Raw genomic sequence first — 23,263 nt, 5'->3', positions numbered from 1 at the left:
GCCAAATAGTCAGAATTCTGGGAAACGTTTGCGGCTCCGTCGCACAGAGACCGTAAAAGTTATCCTTAAAATTTGGATAACTTTAGATGCACTACTTGTCTAGAGGACGTACACCGATTTTGAGGTTGGTGGGCAAAACGCACTAGGAGGACTTCGTTAAAGTGTAAAACATAAAAATGTGGTAATTTGAGAGATTTGGTGGTTTTCCCATAGGGATAACATGGAAGGTTTCTGTCATCGCTACGACTACGCCGTAAAAAATAAGGCATTTTTGTGATTGGCTTTTGTGATCGGGACGGCAAAATAGAATTTTGGGTAAAGTTTAGACAATTTTGGTAAAACTAATTTTTGACCTTCAATGTTAATTTAAAGGTCACTCTGTAGGGGGCGCTATCGCGCCCATTTCAATTTTGTCATCATAAACTGGTCCAAACTAGAAAGTTTAAGAACTGATTCAAATTTGGTCCTAATCGGACTCTTTTTGATCAAATGGGAGCAATTTTTAGATCTGCAATATTCCAAAATAAGTTGTCCAACTTTGCGGCTGCGCCGCACACAGACCGTAAAAGGTATCTCAAAAAATTGAATAACTTTAGATGCCCCACTTGTCCAGAGGACGTACGCCGATTTTGAAGTCGGTGGGCAAAACGCCCTAGGAGGAGTTCGTCAAAGTTTGACGTGAACAAAATGGCTAACACAGCGTGTTTTCATTTTCAAAGGAAGATGGCAGCCATAGGGTAAGTCTGGGGGCGTGGCCACAATGATTTTTTTTTTTTGTCCTCACGAGAGGAATGCGTGTCCCGAATTTCGTAGCTTTACGACAAAGTTGACCTCGGGGCGTCTCCCATAGGCGCAATGTATTTTGACTTTTGTCGGTGGCGCTGTCGCGCCATTTTTTAACGAAAAAAAAAATGGCCCAGAAAAAACTAAATTTTTCGCCGATTTTGAATTTTGGGCAAAGTTTGGTGAGTTTTTGAGCATGTTCAGGGGGTCAAATTAGAGTTCAAAGCGCTGAAGAAGAACAAGAAAAATAATAATAATAATAATAATATTTTTAGCAAAAACAATATAGCCGTTTTCACTATAACAACAAATTATACATCGTTTGAAAGCTCTAAGCCTTCCCGATGCCGCCATGGGGTGGAATCATCATTACGAGCGCTTACGCGCTCGTCAGTCCCTATTCCGTCGAGATGCCCCGCCCACTCCCCATAGACTTCCATTGATTTGAGCAGATACAAGCATGGCCCATGCCTGCGGCATGGATTCTCGCGTACGGGACGATGCCAGGAGGGTTTTTGGAGGAATGCAGCGCTTCGCGCTGCTGTTGTCAACAATTAGTGAATGGGCTACGCCCATTCACTAATTGTTGACTATTTCTGTCATAGCAGGAGTAAGTATGCATGATCCATGCCTTCGGCATGGGCTAGTTCACTGTACTTGCCAGGGGCGACGGGGTACCAAACATGCGGGCTGCGCCCGCATGTTTGGTCAGACAGTTGCAACGCTGCCTTCGGCAGCGTTGCGGGAGCAATAGGCCCTCCCCCTGCTGGGGCTCGGGCCTAATAATAATAATAATAATATTTTTAGCAAAAACAATATAGCCGTTTTTACTATAACAACAAATGATACATCGTTTGAAAGCTCTAAGCCTTCCCGATGCCGCCATGGGGTGGAATCATCATTACGAGCGCTTACGCGCTCGTCACTCCCTATTCCGTCGGGATGCCCCGCCCACTCCCCATAGACTTCCATTGATTTGAGCAGATACAAGCATGGCCCATGCCTGCGGCATGGATTCTCGCGTACGGGACGATGCCAGGAGGGTTTTTGGAGGAATGCAGCGCTTCGCGCTGCTGTTGTCAACAATTAGTGAATGGGCTACGCCCATTCACTAATTGTTGACTATTTCTGTCATAGCAGGAGTAAGTATGCATGATCCATGCCTTCGGCATGGGCTAGTTCACTGTACTTGCCAGGGGCGACGGGGTACCAAACATGCGGGCTGCGCCCGCATGTTTGGTCAGACAGTTGCAACGCTGCCTTTGGCAGCGTTGCGGGAGCAATAGGCCCTCCCCCTGCTGGGGCTCGGGCCTAATAATAATAATTAAAGCCGCAAGCGGCATCCAACGGCCCTCGCGGGCCGCCGGCCTTCCGACTCTGCTCTCTGCATTTTACAGAGATGGCGCTAACGCAATTATCTAAGAACTAAGACAGCGACACATTGGACATGTGGACAACCAGTGCAAATGAACACAAATGTCGGTCAAATATGCAGCTCCAGCGCACAGAGACCGTGACACTTGGAATAAAAATATGGATAACTTTTGATGCTCCGCTTGTGTAGATTATTTTTCCCAAATATGAGCTTGATCGAGCTATTACCCACAGAGGAGTTCATTAAAGTGTGAAGCATAAATGTGAACATTTCAAGGATTTGGCGTTTTTCCCATTTGTGACAGTATATTTGCAGCTCCACGGCACAGAGACCGTAGCACTTAAAATCAAAATATGGATAACTTTTGATGCCCCATTTGTGTAGATGATTTCCCCCAATATGAGCTTGATCGGGCAATCGGCCTAGGAGGAGTTGGTGAAAGTGTGAAGCGTGAAAATGTGGTCATTTTGGAGATTTCGCTGTTTTCCCATTTCTGACATATATTTGCGGGTCCGCCACACAGAGACCGTAGCACTTAGAATCAAAATATGGGTAAGTTTTGATGGCCCGCTTGTGTAGATGATTTTCCCCAAATATGAGCTTGATCGGACAATCGCCCTAGGAGGAGTTTGTTAAAGTGTGAAGTGTAAAAATGTGGTGATTTGAGCGATTCTACGATTTTCCCATAAGGATAACATGGGATGTTTCTGTCAACGCTACGGTTACGCCGTACAAAATATGACTTTGGCTCTCATACTTGTATGATCAGGATGGCAAATTAGAATTTAGTGCAAAATGTCATGTCATTTGGAAAAACTCTATTGTTTATAGGCCACTCTGAAGGCCAAATAGTCAGAATTCTGGGAAACGTTTGCGGCTCCGTCGCACAGAGACCGTAAAAGTTATCCTTAAAATTTGGATAACTTTAGATGCCCCACTTGTCTAGAGGACGTACACCGATTTTGAGGTTGGTGGGCAAAACGCACTAGGAGGACTTCGTTAAAGTGTAAAACATAAAAATGTGGTAATTTGAGAGATTTTGTGGTTTTCCCATAGGGATAACATGGGAGATTTATGTCATCGCTACGACTACGCAAAAAAAATTAAGGCATTTTTGTGATTGGCTTTTGTGATCGGAACGGCAAAATAGAATTTTGGGTAAAGTTTAGACAATTTTGGTAAAACTAATTTTTGACCTTCAATGTTAATTTAAAGGTCACTCTGTAGGGGGCGCTATCGCGCCCATTTCAATTTTGTCATCATAAACTGGTCCAAACTAGAAAGTTTAAGAACTGATTCAAATTTGGTCCTAATCGGACTCTTTTTGATCAAATGGGAGCAATTTTTAGATCTGCAATATTCCAAAATAAGTTGTCCAACTTTGCGGCTGCGCCGCACACAGACCGTAAAAGGTATCTCAAAAAATTGAATAACTTTAGATGCCCCACTTGTCCAGAGGACGTACGCCGATTTTGAAGTCGGTGGGCAAAACGCCCTAGGAGGAGTTCGTCAAAGTTTGACGTGAACAAAATGGCTAACACAGCGTGTTTTCATTTTCAAAGGAAGATGGCAGCCATAGGGTAAGTCTGGGGGCGTGGCCACAATGATTTTTTTTTTTTTGTCCTCACGAGAGGAATGCGTGTCCCGAATTTCGTAGCTTTACGACAAAGTTGACCTCGGGGCGTCTCCCATAGGCGCAATGTATTTTGACTTTTGTCGGTGGCGCTGTCGCGCCATTTTTTAACGAAAAAAAAAATGGCCCAGAAAAAACAAAATTTTTCGCCGATTTTGAATTTTGGGCAAAGTTTGGTGAGTTTTTGAGCATGTTCAGGGGGGCAAATTAGAGTTCAAAGCGCTGAAGAAGAACAAGAAAAATAATAATAATATTTTTAGCAAAAACAATATAGCCGTTTTTACTATAACAACAAATGATACATCGTTTGAAAGCTCTAAGCCTTCCCCATGCCGCCATGGGGTGGAATCATCATTACGAGCGCTTACGCGCTCGTCACTCCCTATTCCGTCGGGATGCCCCGCCCACTCCCCATAGACATCCATTGATTTGAGCAGATACAAGCATGGCCCATGCCTGCGGCATGGATTCTCGCATACGGGACGATGCCAGGAGGGTTTTTGGAGGAATGCAGCGCTTCGCGCTGCTGTTGTCAACAATTAGTGAATGGGCTACGCCCATTCACTAATTGTTGACTATTTCTGTCATAGCAGGAGTAAGTATGCATGATCCATGCCTTCGGCATGGGCTAGTTCACTGTACTTGCCAGGGGCGACGGGGTACCAAACATGCGGGCTGCGCCCGCATGTTTGGTCAGACAGTTGCAACGCTGCCTTCGGCAGCGTTGCGGGAGCAATAGGCCCTCCCCCTGCTGGGGCTCGGGCCTAATAATATTTTTAGCAAAAACAATATAGCCGTTTCCACTATAACAACAAATTATACATCGTTTGAAAGCTCTAAGCCTTCCCGATGCCGCCATGGGGTGGAATCATCATTACGAGCGCTTACGCGCTCGTCACTCCCTATTCCGTCGGGATGCCCCGCCCACTCCCCATAGACTTCCATTGATTTGAGCAGATACAAGCATGGCCCATGCCTGCGGCATGGATTCTCGCGTACAGGACGATGCCAGGAGGGTTTTTGGAGGAATGCAGCGCTTCGCGCTGCTGTTGTCAACAATGAGTGAATGGGCTACGCCCATTCACTCATTGTTGACTTTTTCTGTCATAGCAGGAGTAAGTATGCATGATCCATGCCTTCGGCATGGGCTAGTTCACTGTACTTGCCAGGGGTCAGACAGTTGCAACGCTGCCTTCGGCAGCGTTGCGGGAGCAATAGGCCCTCCGCCCTGCTGGGGCTCGGGCCTAATAAGTCAAAATGGGAGCCATGACGTGGGCAAAAGGAGCAAATAATCTGTGTCATATGTGAAGGTCATACCAGATGACCTCTGACGGAACTATCAGTGGTGTGAGGCATTTAAGAAGGCAAGATTTCTTCTCCAGTGTATATATATCCACTCCATTCTCTCCACTCTATATATATGTATGTATGTATGTGTGTATGTGTTTATGTGTGTGTGTGTGTGTGTGTGTGTGTGTGTGTGTGTGTGTGTGTGTGTGTGTGTGTGTGTGTGCTAAGAGCGAGCGGGACATTGAGCTCAATATCATTGAGTCACTCCGGGGAGATCTCAAACGTGCAGTTCATGCAAGACAGCACAAGAATTTACAGGAACTGGAGGCTTTTTGCCAAGAAGAATGGTCAGTTTTACCATCTGAGAAAATAACAAGCCTCATCCACAACTACTACAAAAGAATTCAAGCTGTCATTGATGTCAAAGGGTCAATACACTGTATTAAGAACTGGGGAATGTAAACTTTTGTGTGTTGAGTTAGTATATTATATATATATAAATATATTCATATTTTCCAAAAAAATACTAATTCTGCCAAAGTATGTAAACTTATGAGCACAACTGTATCACAATGGAGGACCACAAAGTCACATGTTTGGAGGGAATAAAATGTTTCTGGCCTTTTCAATTAATGGAATGAAGTTGAATAAACTTCTCTCCATTTCCATCCATCCATCTTCTGCCGCTTTATCCGGGGCCGGGTCGCGGGGGCAGCAGTCTGAGCAGGGACTCCCAGACTTCCTCCTCCCCAGACACTTCCTCTAACTCCTCCGGGGGGATCCCGAGGCGTTCCAAGGCCAGCCGAGAGACATAGTCTCTCCAGCGTGTCCTGGGTCTTCCCCGGGGCCTCTTCCCGGTGGGACGTGCCTGAAACACCTCCCGAGGGAGGCGCCCAGGAGGCATCCGGAACAGATGCCCGAGCCAACTCAGCTGGCTCCTCTCGACGTGGAGGAGCAGCGGCTCTACTCCGAGCTCCCCCGTGTGGCCGAGCTCCTCACCCTATCTCTAAGGGAGCGCCCAGCCACACGGCGGAGGAAACTCATTTCTACCACTTGTATCCGCGATCTTGTTCTTTGGGTCACTACCCAAAGCTCATGACCATAGGTGAGGTCAGAACGTAGACCGACCGGTAAATAGAGAGCTTTGCCTTTCGGCTCAGCTCCCTCTTCACCACAACGGTCCGATGCGCCGATCCGACTGTCGAGCTCACGCTCCATCCTTCCCTCACTCGTGAACAAGACCCCAAGATACTTGAACTCCTCCACTTGGGGCAAGGACACCCCACCCACCTGGAGAGGGCAAGCCACCTTTTTCCGGTCGAGAACCATGGCCTCGGATTTGGAGGTGCTGATTCTCATCCCAGCCGCTTCACACTCGGCTCAAACCGTCCCAGTGCATGTTGCAGGTCCGGGTTTGATGGAGCCATCAGGACAACATCGTCTGCAAACAGAAGAGATGAGATCCTGTGGTCCCCAAAGCGGACACCCTCCGACCCCTGACCACACCCTCCAACCCCTGACAGCGCCTAGATATTCTGTCCATAAAAACTATGAACAGAACCAGTGACAAAGCGCAGGCCTGAGGAGTCCAACATGCACTGGAAACAGGTCTGACTTACTGCCGGCAATGCGAACACAGCTCCTGGAGACAGGGACCGGACAGCCCTGAGCAAAGGGCCCCGGACCCCGTACTCCCGGAGCACCCCCCAAAGGACACCCCGAGGGACATGGTCGAAAGCCTTCTCCAGATCCACAAAGCACATGTGGACTGGTTGGGCAAACTCCCATGAACCCTCGAGCACCCGATGGAGAGTCTAGAGCTGGTCCAGTGTTCCACGACCAGGACCAAAACCACTCTGCTCCTCCTGAATCCGAGGTTCTATCGGTCGGATTCTCCTCTCCAGTGCCTTGGAATAGACCTTACCCGGGAGGCTGAGGAGTGTGATCCCTCTGTAGTTGGAACACATCCTCTGGTCCCCCTTCTTGAACAGAGGGACCACCACCCCTCTTCTAACCATTTTAGCTGAGATCTTACAAAGCACCTTCAGCTCGATATTGTAAAGATCATCTAGTTTATTTTGTAAAGAGGCCAATTTAATTTTTCCATCATCTGTTTGATCTGCTGGACTTATTTTGGATATTATCATAATATAATGGATGATTTTATCCAATCATTTTCTATAAGGGATAAAAGTTGAGATTTTTCACATTTAGAACTGTAATCATATAAATTAATGATAACAAAGGTCTTATTTTGATACGCTAATGTCATGAATACAAAAAGGCCTTTGTTGTCATGTTTGTGTAAAAGGATGTCACCTTGAAATTTGTGTTTTACCTTTAAAACTTCCTTCAACCACCTTTTAGGCTGTAAAACATGTATGGACGTATTATTGTAACTGTTATATTATATTATATATAATGTTATAATATAACATATAACATTATAACATAGCCTTGTCTATTGCAGGGAAAAGAAAAGAAAAAAGGTTTTGTTTCCTTATGCTCATTATGACAGACCAGTATTATAATGGACATTCTCAATCTCTTTACTGCACATGCAAATACATGTATATATACATACATATACACACATACAATGCAATTACATGTCACTGTCACAAAATGGACGGATATCAATTTATCTGTCCATTCGGACCTGAACCTCCCGTCATAAGTTTCTTTCCCTCTGCCGTTGAACTCATGAACACTGCCAAAGCACCTTGTACTCACTGCACTGTCACTTCCTACTGCACTACATAACTTTATATTTTATTATGTACACATCACTACTTCATATTGCACTACATAACGTTATACTCTATATTTTATTATTATAAATATCACTTTTGTATAAAGTGTTCATTGTTGTCTGTGTTGCATGAATCACCAGGACCAAGTTCCTATGTCTGTGAATTTTGTTTATCGACAAATGGCAATGAACCCTATTCTGATTCTGACAAAACAAATGCCTATTTATATTGGTCAATATATCAATACAACCTGATATCTACTAACTCTATTTGTTATCTACTAACTCTATTTATTATCTACTAACTCTATTTATTATCTACTAATTCTACTTATTATCAACTAATTCTATTTATTATCTACTAACTCTATTTATTATCTACTAACTCTATTTATTATCTACTTGCTCTTGTTTCAACCGACTGAAACATAAAGTAGGACTTAACATGTCAGTGTTTGTGTAGCAGTGTAAAAACTCTCCTGAAGAGGGCAGCACTTGATTCTCCTGCAGCATCAGGAACAGGAAGCAACAACTACCATCTGACCCGGAAGTGACTGGGAGCAACAACTTTCCATGTGACCCGGAAGTGACTGGGAGCAACACGGAGCAGAAGGAAGCGCTCAAGAGCGACGGGGTTTGTTCTTAAGTCCACGAAAAACGGTGAGCGCGGATTAAAACATCATCTGCTGACACGACCCGGGTTTACACATCTGAGTTTTACTAAAAGCTCATAAAGATGATGTGTTATTTTCATCAAAAGAGTATTTATCGGTGAACTAGCACAGGTTAGCATCGGAGCTAACTGTCGAAAACCCTCACACATGGCCCCAGCTAATGAGAAGTCAGATTATTACAATTATAGCGGTTATTTGCGGACCCAGGTGAAACGAGACACATTGTTTCTGCTGCTTTTCTTGTACATCTGGGTTTAGCTCTGTTTTGGGTTGAATCTTGGATGTGATTCAAAAAGCACCGCCACAAACTCACCAGCTTTTGTTTTGGAGGAACTGTGACGCTTTCATTTGTCATCAACATTCAGGGCATTGTCTCTAGTGAATGTTCAGGTTCAGTAGTTTTTGAACATGTTTTATCTGATGGCTTCTAATGCTCTGATCTTCTGCCGTTGAACCTTTATTCTTCCCATTCAAACTTTTAGTCTAATTTCTCTCTCCCATCATCCATAACTTTAAATTACTCTCTAAATAATGTTCTTCCTCCAACAGTAAAAGTACAATAACACTACAATGCCCCTCGGTGTGACCGTCACTTTGCTTCTAAGCATGTCTAGAATGATTGACACCTTGGTCAGAAACGGTTCATAATGTTGGCATAGAGATCACGGTGAATACATATTTACTCTAATTACACATTTCTAAGTTTTATATTGCAATTCAATGTGATGTACCCCAATACCCGTAAAAATGAGTCTGTAAGAAACTTTGATAATCATAACTAACTAATTACTGAAATAATGAGCGACTAATTTTGTGACCAAATATTCTAATGCAGAAAATCAGAATCAATGTGCTGAGACTTGGGCCGGCAACTGACATTATTTTTGTAGTCGACCAGTCAAACGATTATTTCTGTTGAACTTTTAGAATACATTTGGACTGAAGTCTTGTAGAGAGAGAGTGTTTATGAAGACGTGTTTTGACTCATGAAAACCAGAAATAGGTGTTGTAATTGTTTGACATTTATTTTAAATGTCAAACAATTATACGGAAACAAGCGGTATAATTGAAAATTAATGAACAAAAATTAATGTTTGACATTTTGATTTAATATTGCCTCTTTGTTATAAAATGTCTTTGTGTAATTGTTTTAAAGTATGTAAAGACCAGATAACAACTATGAAAATATGACTGAAATGTGTCATTCTAAGTTTGTTTTTCTCCACAGTAATGGATTCTCCCAACAGTCATGCTCAAAGGGACCACAGTGGTGCGTACTTATTAATTTAAATTTTGTATACTTTAGTGGATAGTTTCCACATGATAGAAGACAGAAATATTCGTTTTTAAGGAATCGCATGCCTTAAGTGAGTTCAGTAAAGGTCTAAACTACAAGACCCCAAGGAGACAGGGAATTTATTTATCTACAGACGGATTCTTAGCAATTGTAGCTGTTTTTCATGATATTTTACATATAGAACAGGAGTTATTGTAAGGCCTGTGGTATTAAGGCCTGTGGTATTAAGGCCTGTGGTATTAAGGCCTGTGGTATTAAGGCCTGCGCAGGACTTAAGGAGCCCCAGGCTCCTTAAGTCCTGCGCAGATGAACTGTGTGGAGTGATGGAGCATGTCTTCAACATGAGCCTGAAGCTGAGGGTGGTACCACAGGTCTGGAAGACCTCCTGTCTGGTACCTGTGCCTAAGACACCGCGCCCCAAAGACCTCAACAGCTTCAGGCCAGTGGCTCTCACGTCCCACCTGATGAAGACACTGGAGCGGCTGGTCCTGGACCACCTCCGCTCCACAGTGAGCTCAGCCATGGACCCGCTGCAGTTTGCATATTGGCCTGGCATCGGAGTGGAGGACGCCGTCATCTCCCTGCTGCACCGCTCTCTCTCTCACCTGGAGAAGCCTGGCAGCTCTGTGAGGATTCTGTTCTTCGATCTCTCCAGCGCCTTCCACACCATCCAGCCGCTGCTCCTGAGGGACAAGCTGGAGACGGCTGGTGTGGAGTATGACCTGGCAGAGTGGATCCTGGACTACCTCACAGACCGACCCCAGTTTGTGAGAGCCCGGAACTGTGTGTCTGACACTCGGACCTGCAGTGTGGGGGCGCCCCAGGGCACTGTCCTCGCGCCCTTTCTCTTCACCCTTTACACTGCAGACTTCAGACACGACACGGACAGCTGTGTCCTGCAGAAGTTCTCTGACGACTCTGCCATCATCGGACTCATCACGACGATGACGCGGAGTACAGAGGACTGGAGCAGGACTTTGTGGACTGGTGTCAGCGGAACCACCTCCTCATCAACGCGGGGAAGACCAAGGAGATGGTGGTGGATTTCCGCAGACGCCACCCCACTGCCCCCTCACCAGTGAACATCCAGGGACGGGACATTGAGAGAGTGACTCATACAAGTACCTGGGTGTTCATCTGAACCACAAACTGGACTGGACTCATAACACAGACGCACTGTACAGGAAGAGCCAGAGTCGGCTCTACCTCCTGAGGAGACTCAGGTCTTTTGGAGTGACAGGGCCACTACTGAAGACCTTCTATGACTCTGTGGTGGCATCAGCTCCTGTAGGTGTGGCCTGCTGGAGCAGCAGCATCACAGAGAGGGAGAGGAAGAGGCTGGACAGAGTCATCAAGAAGTCCAGCTCCGTCCTGGGCTGTGCTCTGGACTCGGTGCAGGAGGTGGGGGACAGGAGGGTCCTGGCTAGATTCACATCTATGCTGGACCATGAGTGTCGCCCCCTGCAGGACACTCTGTCCACTCTGGAGAGCAGCTTCAGTGAGAGACTGATCCACCCTCGCTGTGTGAAGTAAAGGTTCCGTAGGTCTTTCCTTCCTGCTGCTGTCAGACTTTATAACAAAAACTGTTAGTACTGAACACTCGCAATACTGACCTAACCTAATACTGATGTGCAATTCTGTCATGTGCAATTGCTGTTGGAATTCATGTGCAATTACTGTGCAATTACTGTGAAATTCATGTGCTATGTGCTGTCGTGACACATATTCATGTGCAATTACTGTCGTGATCACATGCAATGGTATTTATGTATTTATTTATTTATTTATTTGTCTATGGGAGTTTTTATTTATTTATAGGAGATCTTCTACTGGTGTTTTTCAGACTTCCTATAAGTGATCTGTTCTTCTGTATCTACCTCTGTATCTACCTGCGTTGCACCAATGAAATTTCCCCATGTGGGACAATAAAGGAATATCTTATCTTATTTAAACATGTCAGTGTAATCCCTCATTCGCGTTCGGGCTCGATTGGCAGCTGGAGAATGACTCTTGGATGGGAGTCGAAGCGGTTTGTTTTTTCCTGAAAACAGAGTCCAGATGATACAACTGAATCTTTTTCTATAATCTTTGCAAACATTTTCCATCTGAAAAGACTTGCTGAACCGTTGTCTGTACTTGCTTTTTCCGTTTCTCAGATGAGGAGGCTAGTGCTGAGGCCAAAGCAACAGAGGGTCCGACCGCAGCGCCCCAACAGCCCACCCACTCGCCCGCCAGCTCCTCCTCCGGTGCAGAGGAGGGCCAGGACCAGAACGAGAGCAGCAGCAGCAGCAGTGAGGATGAGGAGCACCAGGGGGCCATGAGGAGGCTCCGGAGCAGCGTGGCACATGTTATAGTCAGTGTACTCTACAGCTCTCTCTCAGCTACTCGGGTTCTGTTCAAACTGAAAACCGCAGAATCACTCCAGGTGTCGTCTCGCAGGGTGGAACAAAAGAGTTTATTTTACCAGCAGAAAGTTAGAAAAGTGTCCAGCATTTCTTTCTCTTGGTTGTCTTTGCTGATTCATTAGATTGATGTACTTATTGCTGTTTGAGTAGAATTGTGTGAGGGATGAGCTGTTTCTTTTATTACATTACTGATTTAGAATGCAAAATAAACTAAAAACAAATTGCAATATTTTTTTTTTTTATCAATATTGCCCTCTTTAACTTTTTGTTGAAATCATATGAAAAACCTTTTTCTATCCGTTGTTTGTTCATTTGAAACACTTTTTAACAATTTGAACCAGGGAATATTGCTGTAAACACATTCCTTTTAATGCCTTCTTTCTAAAATAAGGATCAAATCTATCATATTTTCCAGATTATTAATCGCACCAGCCAAAAATGCATACCGTAATGGAGAAGAAAAAACATATTTAAGTCGCACTGGAGTATAAGTCACATTTTTGGGGGAAGAAATTTATTCATCTTGAAATGCAATTTAAAATAATAACAGATTAGAGAACATGGTGAATAAGTGTACTTATGCTAACGTAACACCTTTAGCTACATGACGCACAGACAACCAACTGTGGTAAGTGTCTGGTTTGTTAAGCACGCTGAGAGGTGGGCAGAGGACGCGAGGAGAGCCCGGGGAAAGCGCGCCGGGAGGCGAGCAGAGGAGGCGAGCAGGGGATGCGAGGAGGCAGGTAACCGGTGTACTGATTGCCCCAGAATGCAACGCACAGTGAAGACAACGTGGCCGCGCTGACAGTAACCCCCGCCATGATCAAGAGGTGGAAAAAGATGGCTCCAAAAAAGTGACGGTGGACTCTTCTGTGACATTTTTCGTAAACATAAGGACATCATACGCCATGTTTGCAACTATAGTTCTCACTTCATCGACGGGATCACAGGCTCTGGGTTGAAAAAGGACAACTGTGTAAAGCATGGCAAAAGCACGATGCACATCAAGGCTGAACAGTTGAATCTCAACAAACGGAAAACAGCAGCAGATATCGACAGAACGACACCAATCGGTCAGCAAAATCTGAGGAAAAGGACTATGAACAAATGGGTAGGCTTTTAGATATCACAAAAATGATTATTGAGGAAGAGCTGCCTTTCACGAGGGAGTGTCTATAGAACCATGTTATTTTGTGCCGTGGCTCCTGAAACTGCTGCGCTATTTGACCGCGCCGTTTTAGACCGCGCCGGGTTAGGGTTAGGGTCAGGGTTAAGGTTAGGGTTAGCCATGAGGCTATATGGCAGTGCCACGGTTCCTGAAACTGCTGGGCCATTTGACCGGCCTTCACGAAATACCGGACGATCATTGAAATGGAAATACAACACGGTGTTGAATTGCTTGGATCGTGTACCTATTGGGACGGTACAAAAACATTGACTTATACAATTGGTGAAGTGATGGAACAAGAATTAGCTGTTGCTCTGTCAAGGGCCCGTTACTGCTCCTTCTTAGCTGATGGCGCTACAGATGCTGCTAATATTGAGAAAAAATTCTATGAGCATAGTGTTAGGCAGACAACGTTCCTAAAACTGAAGGCTGTTCTGAGTGCAACAGGTATTGGTTTGAAACAAGCTGTGAAAGCTGCCTTTTAAGGAACTCGGTGTAACTGATTACTCAAAGAAGTTGGTTGGTATGATGGCTGATGGAGCGGCAGTGAACTTTGGAGAAAGGGGTGGCTTATCAGCATGTGCCCTAGCTTGTAGCTCTGCATTGCTAGAATCACAAGTTCAAAAGGAAATGTGCAAATTGTAATACCACATCATTTTGTGTGTACAAGTTCTTTTCAATTTCTTTCAGATTGGAGCTTGCGATCAAAGATATCTTCAAAAGCTCACCATAGGAAGAAATCATAGAATTGTTGACAACTGTGTACAATGTGTCGTAACAGCCCCAAGAAATGGCATGAATTGCTGACACTTGGTGAAAGACTTGGTAAGCCGGTGATGAAACCAACCAAAGTACATGGCTCACGTTGGATAGACCATAAGAAGAGAGCTGCTGAAGCTTTCATCTCTTTATTGGCCAGTCACTTCAGGCCTCTGACTCAGATCATACAAACAATGTTAGTGCTAATGATGGGGCAAAATTCAGAGGACTGTTGAGACAGATGTCCTCTTTCAAGTTTGTTGTTCATCTACTCCATTTCCTAGATGTGATTGAGCCTATATCAAAGTTGTCACTCCATTTGCGAGGAGACTCTGTTGATCTACTGTGTGCCACCTCATGTTCTGCTGGATGGAGCTGGTGGTGCCCATTCGCTTCTGAGAACCCAGAGGATGTCAAACTCACTCTTGTCCAGGACAGCTTTCAGGCATTCCGGAGAAGGGAAAGATCATATGTAGAGAGTATAAAATCCTGCATATTAAACAGGTTTTCTGACCTACACAACAATGGCCTTTTCCAGACATTGAAATTGTTGGACATCTCAATTTGGCCACAGGAAAAACAGGATCTCCTGCTTATGGTAATAATGAGCTAGTACTCTTTGTAAACCACTTTGATGTCTTACTCACGAAGAACTCTGTAACAAACTAAAGGATGAATGGCAAGAATTTAAACTTTGAAGAAAAAACATTCTTATTATTATTATTATTTCTGGAGTTTCTGTTGAACACTTCCATTGAGACTTTTCCAAACTTGTCTCATATTGAGATTATGTTGGTATTTCAAGCTCGAGCTTCTTTAGTGCCATGAACAGAGTGAAGACAGACTGGAGATGTAATCTATTCTGACAGTTGATCATCTTCTGAGAATCAGACTTGAAGGTGGTGAGGATGTTTGGACCTGATTCCACGCTCAAGAAGCAATGTGGAGCTTTACTTCTCCAAACAAGACGTGTTGTGTCTCGTAAGAAGAAACAGCTCCTGCTCATCTGAATCTGCTGTCCATGTGGAACTGTGACCTAAGAGTTATTTAAAATGTATTATTTACAAATACATTTGAAATAAATCATCTTTTTACATCAATTGATATAATTGATTGTTAATTTGGGCTTGCTGATAGCCCCTCAGCTCAACCGCCACGTGTTGGAGTTTACCCCGGTGAACGAGAGGGTCGTGTCCCTCCGCCTTCGGGTGGGGGACAGGTCTCTCACTGTTGTGGCGGCCTACGGGCCGAACAGCAGTGCAGAGTACCCGGCCTTCTTGGAGTCCTTGGGAGGGGTACTGGACAGTGCACCGACCGGGGACTCCGTTGTTCTACTGGGGGACTTCAACGCCCACGTGGGCAATGACAGTGACACCTGGAGAGGGGTGATCGGGAAGAACGGCTTCCCCGATCTGAACCCGAGCGGTGTTCAGTTATTGGACTTCTGTGCTAGCCACGGATTGTCCATAACGAACACCATGTTCAAGCACAAGGGTGTCCATCAGTGCACATGGCACCAGGACACCCTAGGCCCGAGGTCAATGATCGACTTTGTTGTCGTGTCATCAGACCTCCGGCCGCTTTGTCTTGGACACTCGAGTGAAGAGAGGGGCAGAGTTGTCAACCGATCACCACCTGGTGGTGAGTTGGATCCGCTGGCGGAGGAGGAAGCCGGACAGACTTGGCAGATCCAAGTGCATTGTGGGGGTCTGTTGGGAACGTCTAGTGGAGCCCTCTGTCAGTAGGGTATTCAACTCGCACCTCCGGGAGAGCTTCTCCCATGTCCCGGGGGAGGCTGGGGACATTGAGTCCGAGTGGACCATGTTCTCCGCCTCCATTGTTGATGCGGCTGCTCAGAGCTGTGGTCGCAAGGTCTCCGGTGCCTGTCGTGGCGGCAACCCCCGAACCCGGTGGTGGACACCGGAAGTAAGGGATGCCGTCAGACTGAAGAAGGAGGCCTATCAGGCCACTCTGGCTTGTAGGTCTCCGGAGGTCATCGACGGGTATCGGCATGCCAAGCGAGCCACGGCTCGTGCTGTCGCAGAGGCAAAAACCCGGGCCTGGGAGGAGTTCGGGGAGGCCATGGAGGAGGACTATCGGTCGGCACCAAAGAAATTCTGGCAAACCGTCCGGCGCCTCAGGAGGGGGAAGCAGTGTCTCACCAACACCGTTTACGGTGCGGGTGGAGGCCTGCTGACCTCGACTGGGGATGTCGTCGGACGGTGGAAGGAATACTTTGAGGATCTCCTTAATCCCTCAGTCACGTTTTCCGAAGAGGAAGTAGAGACCAGGAACTCGGAGGCTGGCTCATCCATCACCCAAGCTGAAGTCACTGAGGTTGTTCGCAAACTCCTCGGTGGCAGGGCTCCGGGGGTGGATGAGATCCGCCCTGAGTACCTAAAGTATCTGGATGTTGTAGGACTGTCTTGGTTGACACGTCTCTGCAACATCGCGTGGCGGTCGGGGACCGTGCCTCTGGACTGGCAGACCGGGGTGGTGGTCCCTCTGTTCAAGAAGGGGGACCGGAGGGTGTGTTCCAACTACAGAGGGATCACACTCCTCAGCCTCCCCGGTAAGGTCTATTCCAGGAGAACTGGAGAGGAGAATCCGACCGATAGTCGAACCTCGGATTCAGGAGGAGCAGAGTGGTTTTCGTCCCGGTCGTGGAACACTGGACCAGCTCTATACCCTCCATTGGGTGCTCGAGGGTTCATGGGAGTTTGCCCAACCAGTCCACATGTGCTTTGTGGATCTGGAGAAGGCTTTCGACCGTGTCCCTCGGGGTGTCCTTTGGGGGGTGCTCCGGGAGTACGGGGTCCGGGGCCCTTTGCTCAGGGCTGTCCGGTTCCTGTATGATCGGAGCAGGAGCTGTGTTCGCATTGCCGGCAGTAAGTCAGACCTGTTCCCAGTGCATGTTGGACTCTGCCGGGGCTGCGCTTTGTCACCGGTTCTGTTCATAGTTTTTATGGACAGAATTTCTAGGTGCAGTCAGGGGTCGGAGGGTGTCCGGTTTGGGGACCACAGGATCTCATCTCTGCTGTTTGCAGACGATGTTGTCCTGATGGCTCCATCAAACCCGGACCTGCAACATGCACTGGGACGGTTTGAGCCGAGTGTGAAGCGGCTGGGATGAGAATCAGCACCTCCAAATCCGAGGCCATGGTTCTCGACCGGAAAAAGGTGGCTTGCCCTCTTCAGGTGGGTGGGGTGTCCTTGCCCCAAGTGGAGGAGTTCAAGTATCTCGGGGTCTTGTTCACGAGTGAGGGAAGGATGGAGCGTGAGCTCGACAGTCGGATCGGCGCAGCGGCTGCAGTGATGCAGTCGCTGCATCGGACCGTTGTGGTGAAGAGGGAGCTGAGCCGAAAGGCAAAGCTCTCTATTTACCGGTCGGTCTACGCTCCTACCCTCACCTATGGTCATGAGCTTTGGGTACTGACAGAAAGAACAAGATCGCGGATACAAGCGGTCGAAATGAGTTTCCTCCGCCGTGTGGCTGGGCGCTCCCTTAGAGATAAGGTGAGGAGCTCGGCCACACGGGGGGAGCTCGGAGTAGAGCCGCTGCTCCTCCACGTCGAGAGGAGCCAGCTGAGGTGGCTCGGGCATCTGTTCCGATGCCTCCAGGGCGCTTCCCTCGGGAGGTGTTTCAGGCATGTCCCACCGGGATGAGGCCCCGGGGAAGACCCAGGACACGCTGGAGAGACTATGTCATTCGGCTGGCCTGGGAACACCTCGGGATCCCCCCGGAGGAGTTAGAGGAAGTGTCTGGGGAGAAGGAGGTCTGGGAGTCCCTGCTCAGACTGCTGCCCCCGCGACCCGGCCCCGGATAAAGCGGCAGAAGATGGATGGATGGATGGATGGATTGTTAATTTTGCTGCTGTACAAGAGAAATCCTTAATCTGAGCCCTGGATTTATAATATAAAATAAAATATGGTATTTTCTTTTATTCTATAATTTTAAAACACATAATTTACATCACACTTTTCCATTCTGTGAATGTCTCGCTTCTCCAGAGCGTGTGTCATCACACCTCTTTCTTTAAACCACTCACACTTAAGTTTTTTTTGGATATAATACGTTTTGTATATGTTTTTGTAAAAGCGTTTAGGTCTGTACCTTTGTCATTTCTGGGTATTTAGAATCAGCTGGATTAACGTTCACAGTCTGTTCACCCAAACCTTCCCTTTCAAGCTTTTACAGATAAGTAGTAGCACTTTTACTCGAGTGCAGTATTTGTCGACTACTCCACCCTTGCTCTTTAATTATGATCAGCTTCTTAAAAACCCATGTGTTACAAGTGTGCTTTCAAGATCACAACTTAACGTCACACTCGTCACCTGGTCTAAATTAGCTTTTGTTTTCTATTTCAGAGACCCCCGCCTCAAGGACAAGATGGAACTGGGTCTGGAGAAAAAGACCATTCAAAATCCAGATCAGGTTCCAGAGAGCCAGACGCAGACCAGGACCAAACCCGTTCCAGTGACCCCAGAGACCAGTCCAGATCCGAAGACCTGGACCAAATCCCAGAGATGGAAGACCGGCCCAACAGGGACAGATCGAGGTCCAAGTCCAGAGACCGCTCCAGATCTAGAGAGGGCGACAGGAGAAGAGACCGGTCCAGAGACGCAGACTGGAGGAGAGACAGGAGGGACAGGTCGAGGGACAGGGACAGATCTAGGTCCAGGTCCAGAGGTCGAGGCAGACGAGAGCGCTCCAGATCCAGAGAGAGGAACAGGGATCGAGAGCACTTTGAACGAGCGCGCAATGGACGGTAACACTCACATTCTACTGGATATTACACTCGCATTTAATTCTTTAGAACAATACATAAAACCTTCCAAAAAATATTTTTAGTCTTAGGGATCATCTCAAAATGGGTTGAAGTTGAAAAGACTTAATATTTTTCGTCTTGACCGGAAGAAGGAAACAAAACAAACCCGCATGAGGTTTCGGCCAATCACAGAAGACGTGAGATTCTCACTGAGACAAAAGGGCGTGTCCTGCTTCTGTCATTCTGACATGTCTAAAGTCTAAACACAGGCAATTGACAATTACAGGTTTTGACAAGAAACATTAGTTTCTCACTCTCTCATCCTCTTGAGACCATCTCAATGTGGTCATCTCACAGTTTCGGTTGAATGGGATGTGGCGTAGGGCCCCTATGGCCGCTAGGGCCCGTGACCATGTGGAATGAGTAAACAAACATGTGCGACAGGTGACATTATTTGGACAGTTCATAACTTCTACTGAAACATACCAAAGGATGTTCAGAGATGTTCACCAGAGGTGAGCAGGTCTATCAAGCTACTATCATTTTATCAATGCGTAAAATTGTATGTGAAGCCAGACTTAAGTCTTTCTGGGGGGGAGGGGGTCCAGAGAGAGACGAAAAAAATGTAGTCTTTTCAGCTTCAACCCATTTTGAGATGATCCCTTAAAGGACACATATTCTTCATTGTTTGTTTTTTCATTGTCCTTAACCCTGCTCTTTTCCTTTGCTTTGGCGTCTCATATCTTGGAACTTAAATTGATGTTTGTATTCAAAACCACACATGACTTCATCTCAGTCAGGCATTCCCACATGAGGAGTTGTGTTAGCGCTCCATCTACTGGCAGCAGAGGGAATTACCATGGGGAAATGAACAAGAGTGTGCTTGCACCGACATGCTAATGTTGGCACACATTTACAATTAAGCTCTGGATTCCTACATTTGATCTAAAAAATCTGAGAAATTTGGAATGGAATGATTTTGAGAGAGGAGCTCGTAAACAGAATTAATGAAGTATGTGAACTTTTCCTCAGGGATCGTCGTGGTGACCGCTACGAACCCGACCACTGGAGGAGGGACCGCTCCCTGTCTCCTGCCGATAAAGAGCCCATGGCAGAGCCTCCTGTGAAGAGGAAGAAGGAGGAGCTGGACCCCATTCTGACGCGCACTGGAGGAGCCTACATCCCCCCCGCCAAACTCAGGCTCATGCAGCAGCAGATCACAGACAAGAGCAGGTACTGCACACGACACGAAAGGAAGGAACTGGACCCCCCAGCACAGTGACACAAGAGCGGGTACTGCAGACTAAAAAAAGCATCCAAAGTGGGTTGCGTAGGACAATATAAGTGTGCAGTAAGGCCGATGGGTTGTCACTTGTGCTCTAGACAAACCTAATAGAAATACGGCTTTGGGGTCGACCCCACTGCAACGCACAGAGGTCTAATTTAGTCACAAATAGTGATTTAGGGGGAAACAAACCAAATGAATTAATTTGGGAAGCCCAGCTTAATGAACATTGAACATTGCTTATCAATGTTTCCTGTTGTCCCTCCCCTTTTGCAGTCTGGCCTATCAGAGAATGAGCTGGGAGGCACTGAAGAAGTCCATTAACGGTCTCATCAACAAAGTCAATGTGTCCAACATCGTGCACATCATCCAGGAGCTGCTGCAGGAGAACATCGTGCGCGGCAGGTGAGTGGGCCATCTGAGGCACTTCCATGGTTCAAAGGGCCCGGTTTTGTCTTCTTGTTCCCTCTCTGATCTCCGTTGCTTTCTCAGAGGTCTTCTAGCCCGTTCAGTGCTCCAGGCCCAGGCAGCGTCTCCCATCTTCACTCACGTCTACTCTGCTGTGGTGTCCATCATCAACTCCAAGTTCCCTCAGATTGGAGAGCTCATTCTCAAACGGCTCATCCTCAATTTCAGGAAGAGTTACCGCCGGAACCTCAAGGTAAAACCCTTTAAACATCTGTTTTTTTTTAAATAAATATTGTATATATTATTATAATAAATAAATATATTATTCACTTTTTGTTTCAGCAAATTAAACATATTTTTGTATGTTTTTTTCAGCAACAGTGCCTCACTGCCTCCAAGTTTGTGGCTCATCTTATCAACCAGAACGTGGTATGGTTCCTCTTTTCTTCATGTGCATTCTTGTAAAGTTCTCTTGTACTGATCTGACTATCACACCAGTGTGAACATACTGTCAAGACTGCCCCGAGAGTGCTTCAAACAGGTGGTCTCTGTGCGACCCCCACACTCTGAAGTGATCCAGTCTTGGGACACCGTATGCAGTGGGAATAAAAAAAACACTTGGAATTTGATTTAAAAACACTGGATTATGCATAGTTGTATGAATGAGCAAATAGTGAAATAAATGGACCCAAGTCTGGCACTCTCTAATACAGGGGTAACCAACGTGGTCCCCTCGGGGCCTTTAGGCCTCTCGCAGTCGTCCGCGTGGAAAGCATTCTCGTTTCGCCTAAGATACTGCTAGGCTTGTTTATAAGAGAGTTGGACATGTAGAGACTGTTTTTATTTTTTCAAAATACACCCAGTAATCACTTAGTTACAAGCCACTGGAGAGCCAACCCAAAGTGAGGCCTCCACTGGATCTGCGGCGCCACGTGCGGGAAAGAGACGTGTTTAGATCGCATTAGCAATGTTTTAATTTAAAGATTAGCAAAAAGCTCATTTGGTTACGACTGTAATCATAGGCCCATTTAGGCTCATTGAATAGGCCCTCAACTAATTCTGTGCTCTTAAAGTAGACTTCAACCCTAAAAAGGTTGGTGACCCCTGTTCTAATAACATCCTCTCCTTCCCCTCACCCTTTCCTTCCCCACTCTTTCCCCTCACCCTCTCCTTCCCCTCACCCTCTCCTTCCCCACTCTTTCCCCTCACCCTCTCCTTCCCCTCACCCTCTCCTTCCCCACTCTTTCCCCTCACCCTCTCCTTCTCTTCCCCTCACCCTCTCATTCACCACTCTTTCCCCTCTCCTTCTCTTCCCCTCACCCTCTCATTCACCACTCTTTCCCCTCTCCTTCTCTTCCCCTCACCCTCTCATTCACCACTCTTTCCCCTCTCCTTCTCTTCCCCTCACCCTCTCATTCCGCCTATCCTTCCCCTCTCCTTCCCCACTCTTTCCCCTCACCCTCTCCTTCCCCTCACCCTCTCCTTCCCCACTCTTTCCCCTCACCCTCTCCTTCTCTTCCCCTCACCCTCTCATTCACCACTCTTTCCCCTCTCCTTCTCTTCCCCTCACCCTCTCATTCACCACTCTTTCCCCTCTCCTTCTCTTCCCCTCACCCTCTCATTCACCACTCTTTCCCCTCTCCTTCTCTTCCCCTCACCCTCTCATTCACCACTCTTTCCCCTCTCCTTCTCTTCCCCTCACCCTCTCATTCACCACTCTTTCCCCTCTCCTTCTCTTCCCCTCACCCTCTCATTCCGCCTATCCTTCCCCTCTCCTTCCCCACTCTTTCCCCTCACCCTCTTCTTCCCCTCACCCTCTCCTTCACCACTCTTTCCCCTCTCCTTCCCCTCTCCTTCTCTTCCCCTCACCCTCTCATTCCACCTATCCTTCCCCTCTCTTTCCCCTCCCCCTCTTCTTTCCCTCTCGTGTCCAGGCTCATGAGGTGTTGTGTCTGGAGATGCTGACCCTTCTGCTGGAGCGTCCCACAGACGACAGTGTGGAGGTGTCCATTGCCTTCCTCAAGGAGTGTGGCCTCAAGCTCACCGAGGTGTCGCCCAGAGGAATCAACGGTACAGCCTTTGACTGAAAGTCAGATCATTCATAACTACTGCTCATCAGAACTTCTTCTAGACTTTTAGACTTGTTTACTGTAGATCTTGATGTCCTCCAGATGCATCATTATTTTATGAGAGAAACTTAGAATCCTTTAACCTGTTACCACCCACCTGTCCGCCGGTGAGCATTTTCTATATCTCAAATATTCTCTTACATCATCACTTTTATTTCCGTGGTCAATACCAGCAAGCCATACATCATTTTAAAGCTTATTTTCTCAACAAAACGAATATGTCATTGATTTACATTGAATAATTTGCCCCAAGAAGCAATTTCCAATAGTTTGTGAGAAAGTCTCAACTTTTACAAACGCATGTCCTACCTGTTTGCTGTTTATGACGGACAAAACAGCTTTAATTCTGTACATTCTTGTGTTCAGTCTGTCCGTAAGGAATCATTGAAAAACAATATCCACTTGTATTTTTCCTGAAGTTATCCGATTTCGAGATATTGTCAAGTAAACACACTTTTCTTCGTTTCTCGCCGGACGAGAATGCGCTTGTCCGGCGCATTTCTCCGTCCATAACAAATGACCTGTTTGACCTATAA

The 23,263-nt window shown here is 46.5% G+C and overlaps 1 protein-coding gene across 1 annotated transcript in view; it reads left to right on the top strand.

Moving 5' to 3' along the window:
* The first annotated feature begins 8,437 nt into the window (after positions 1-8,437).
* The window catches only part of cwc22 (CWC22 spliceosome associated protein homolog), a 40,054-nt gene continuing 25,228 nt past the window's right edge, over positions 8,438-23,263 (top strand). The window contains exons 1-9 of the mRNA XM_072444193.1: positions 8,438-8,493; positions 9,736-9,777; positions 11,961-12,157; positions 18,505-18,905; positions 19,938-20,138; positions 20,467-20,595; positions 20,683-20,851; positions 20,974-21,027; positions 22,533-22,668. Coding sequence (XP_072300294.1) covers positions 9,738-9,777; positions 11,961-12,157; positions 18,505-18,905; positions 19,938-20,138; positions 20,467-20,595; positions 20,683-20,851; positions 20,974-21,027; positions 22,533-22,668 — 1,327 coding nt within the window. The 5' untranslated portion in view covers positions 8,438-8,493; positions 9,736-9,737. The remainder of the gene's footprint in view (positions 8,494-9,735; positions 9,778-11,960; positions 12,158-18,504; positions 18,906-19,937; positions 20,139-20,466; positions 20,596-20,682; positions 20,852-20,973; positions 21,028-22,532; positions 22,669-23,263) is intronic.

Source organism: Eucyclogobius newberryi, unplaced genomic scaffold, assembly GCF_026437365.1.
Source record: "Eucyclogobius newberryi isolate DKJ021-1_F unplaced genomic scaffold, fEucNew1.0.hap1 SCAF_14, whole genome shotgun sequence".
NCBI classification, from domain to species: Eukaryota; Metazoa; Chordata; class Actinopteri; order Gobiiformes; family Gobiidae; genus Eucyclogobius; species Eucyclogobius newberryi.
This window is presented reverse-complemented; position numbering and strand designations above follow the sequence as displayed.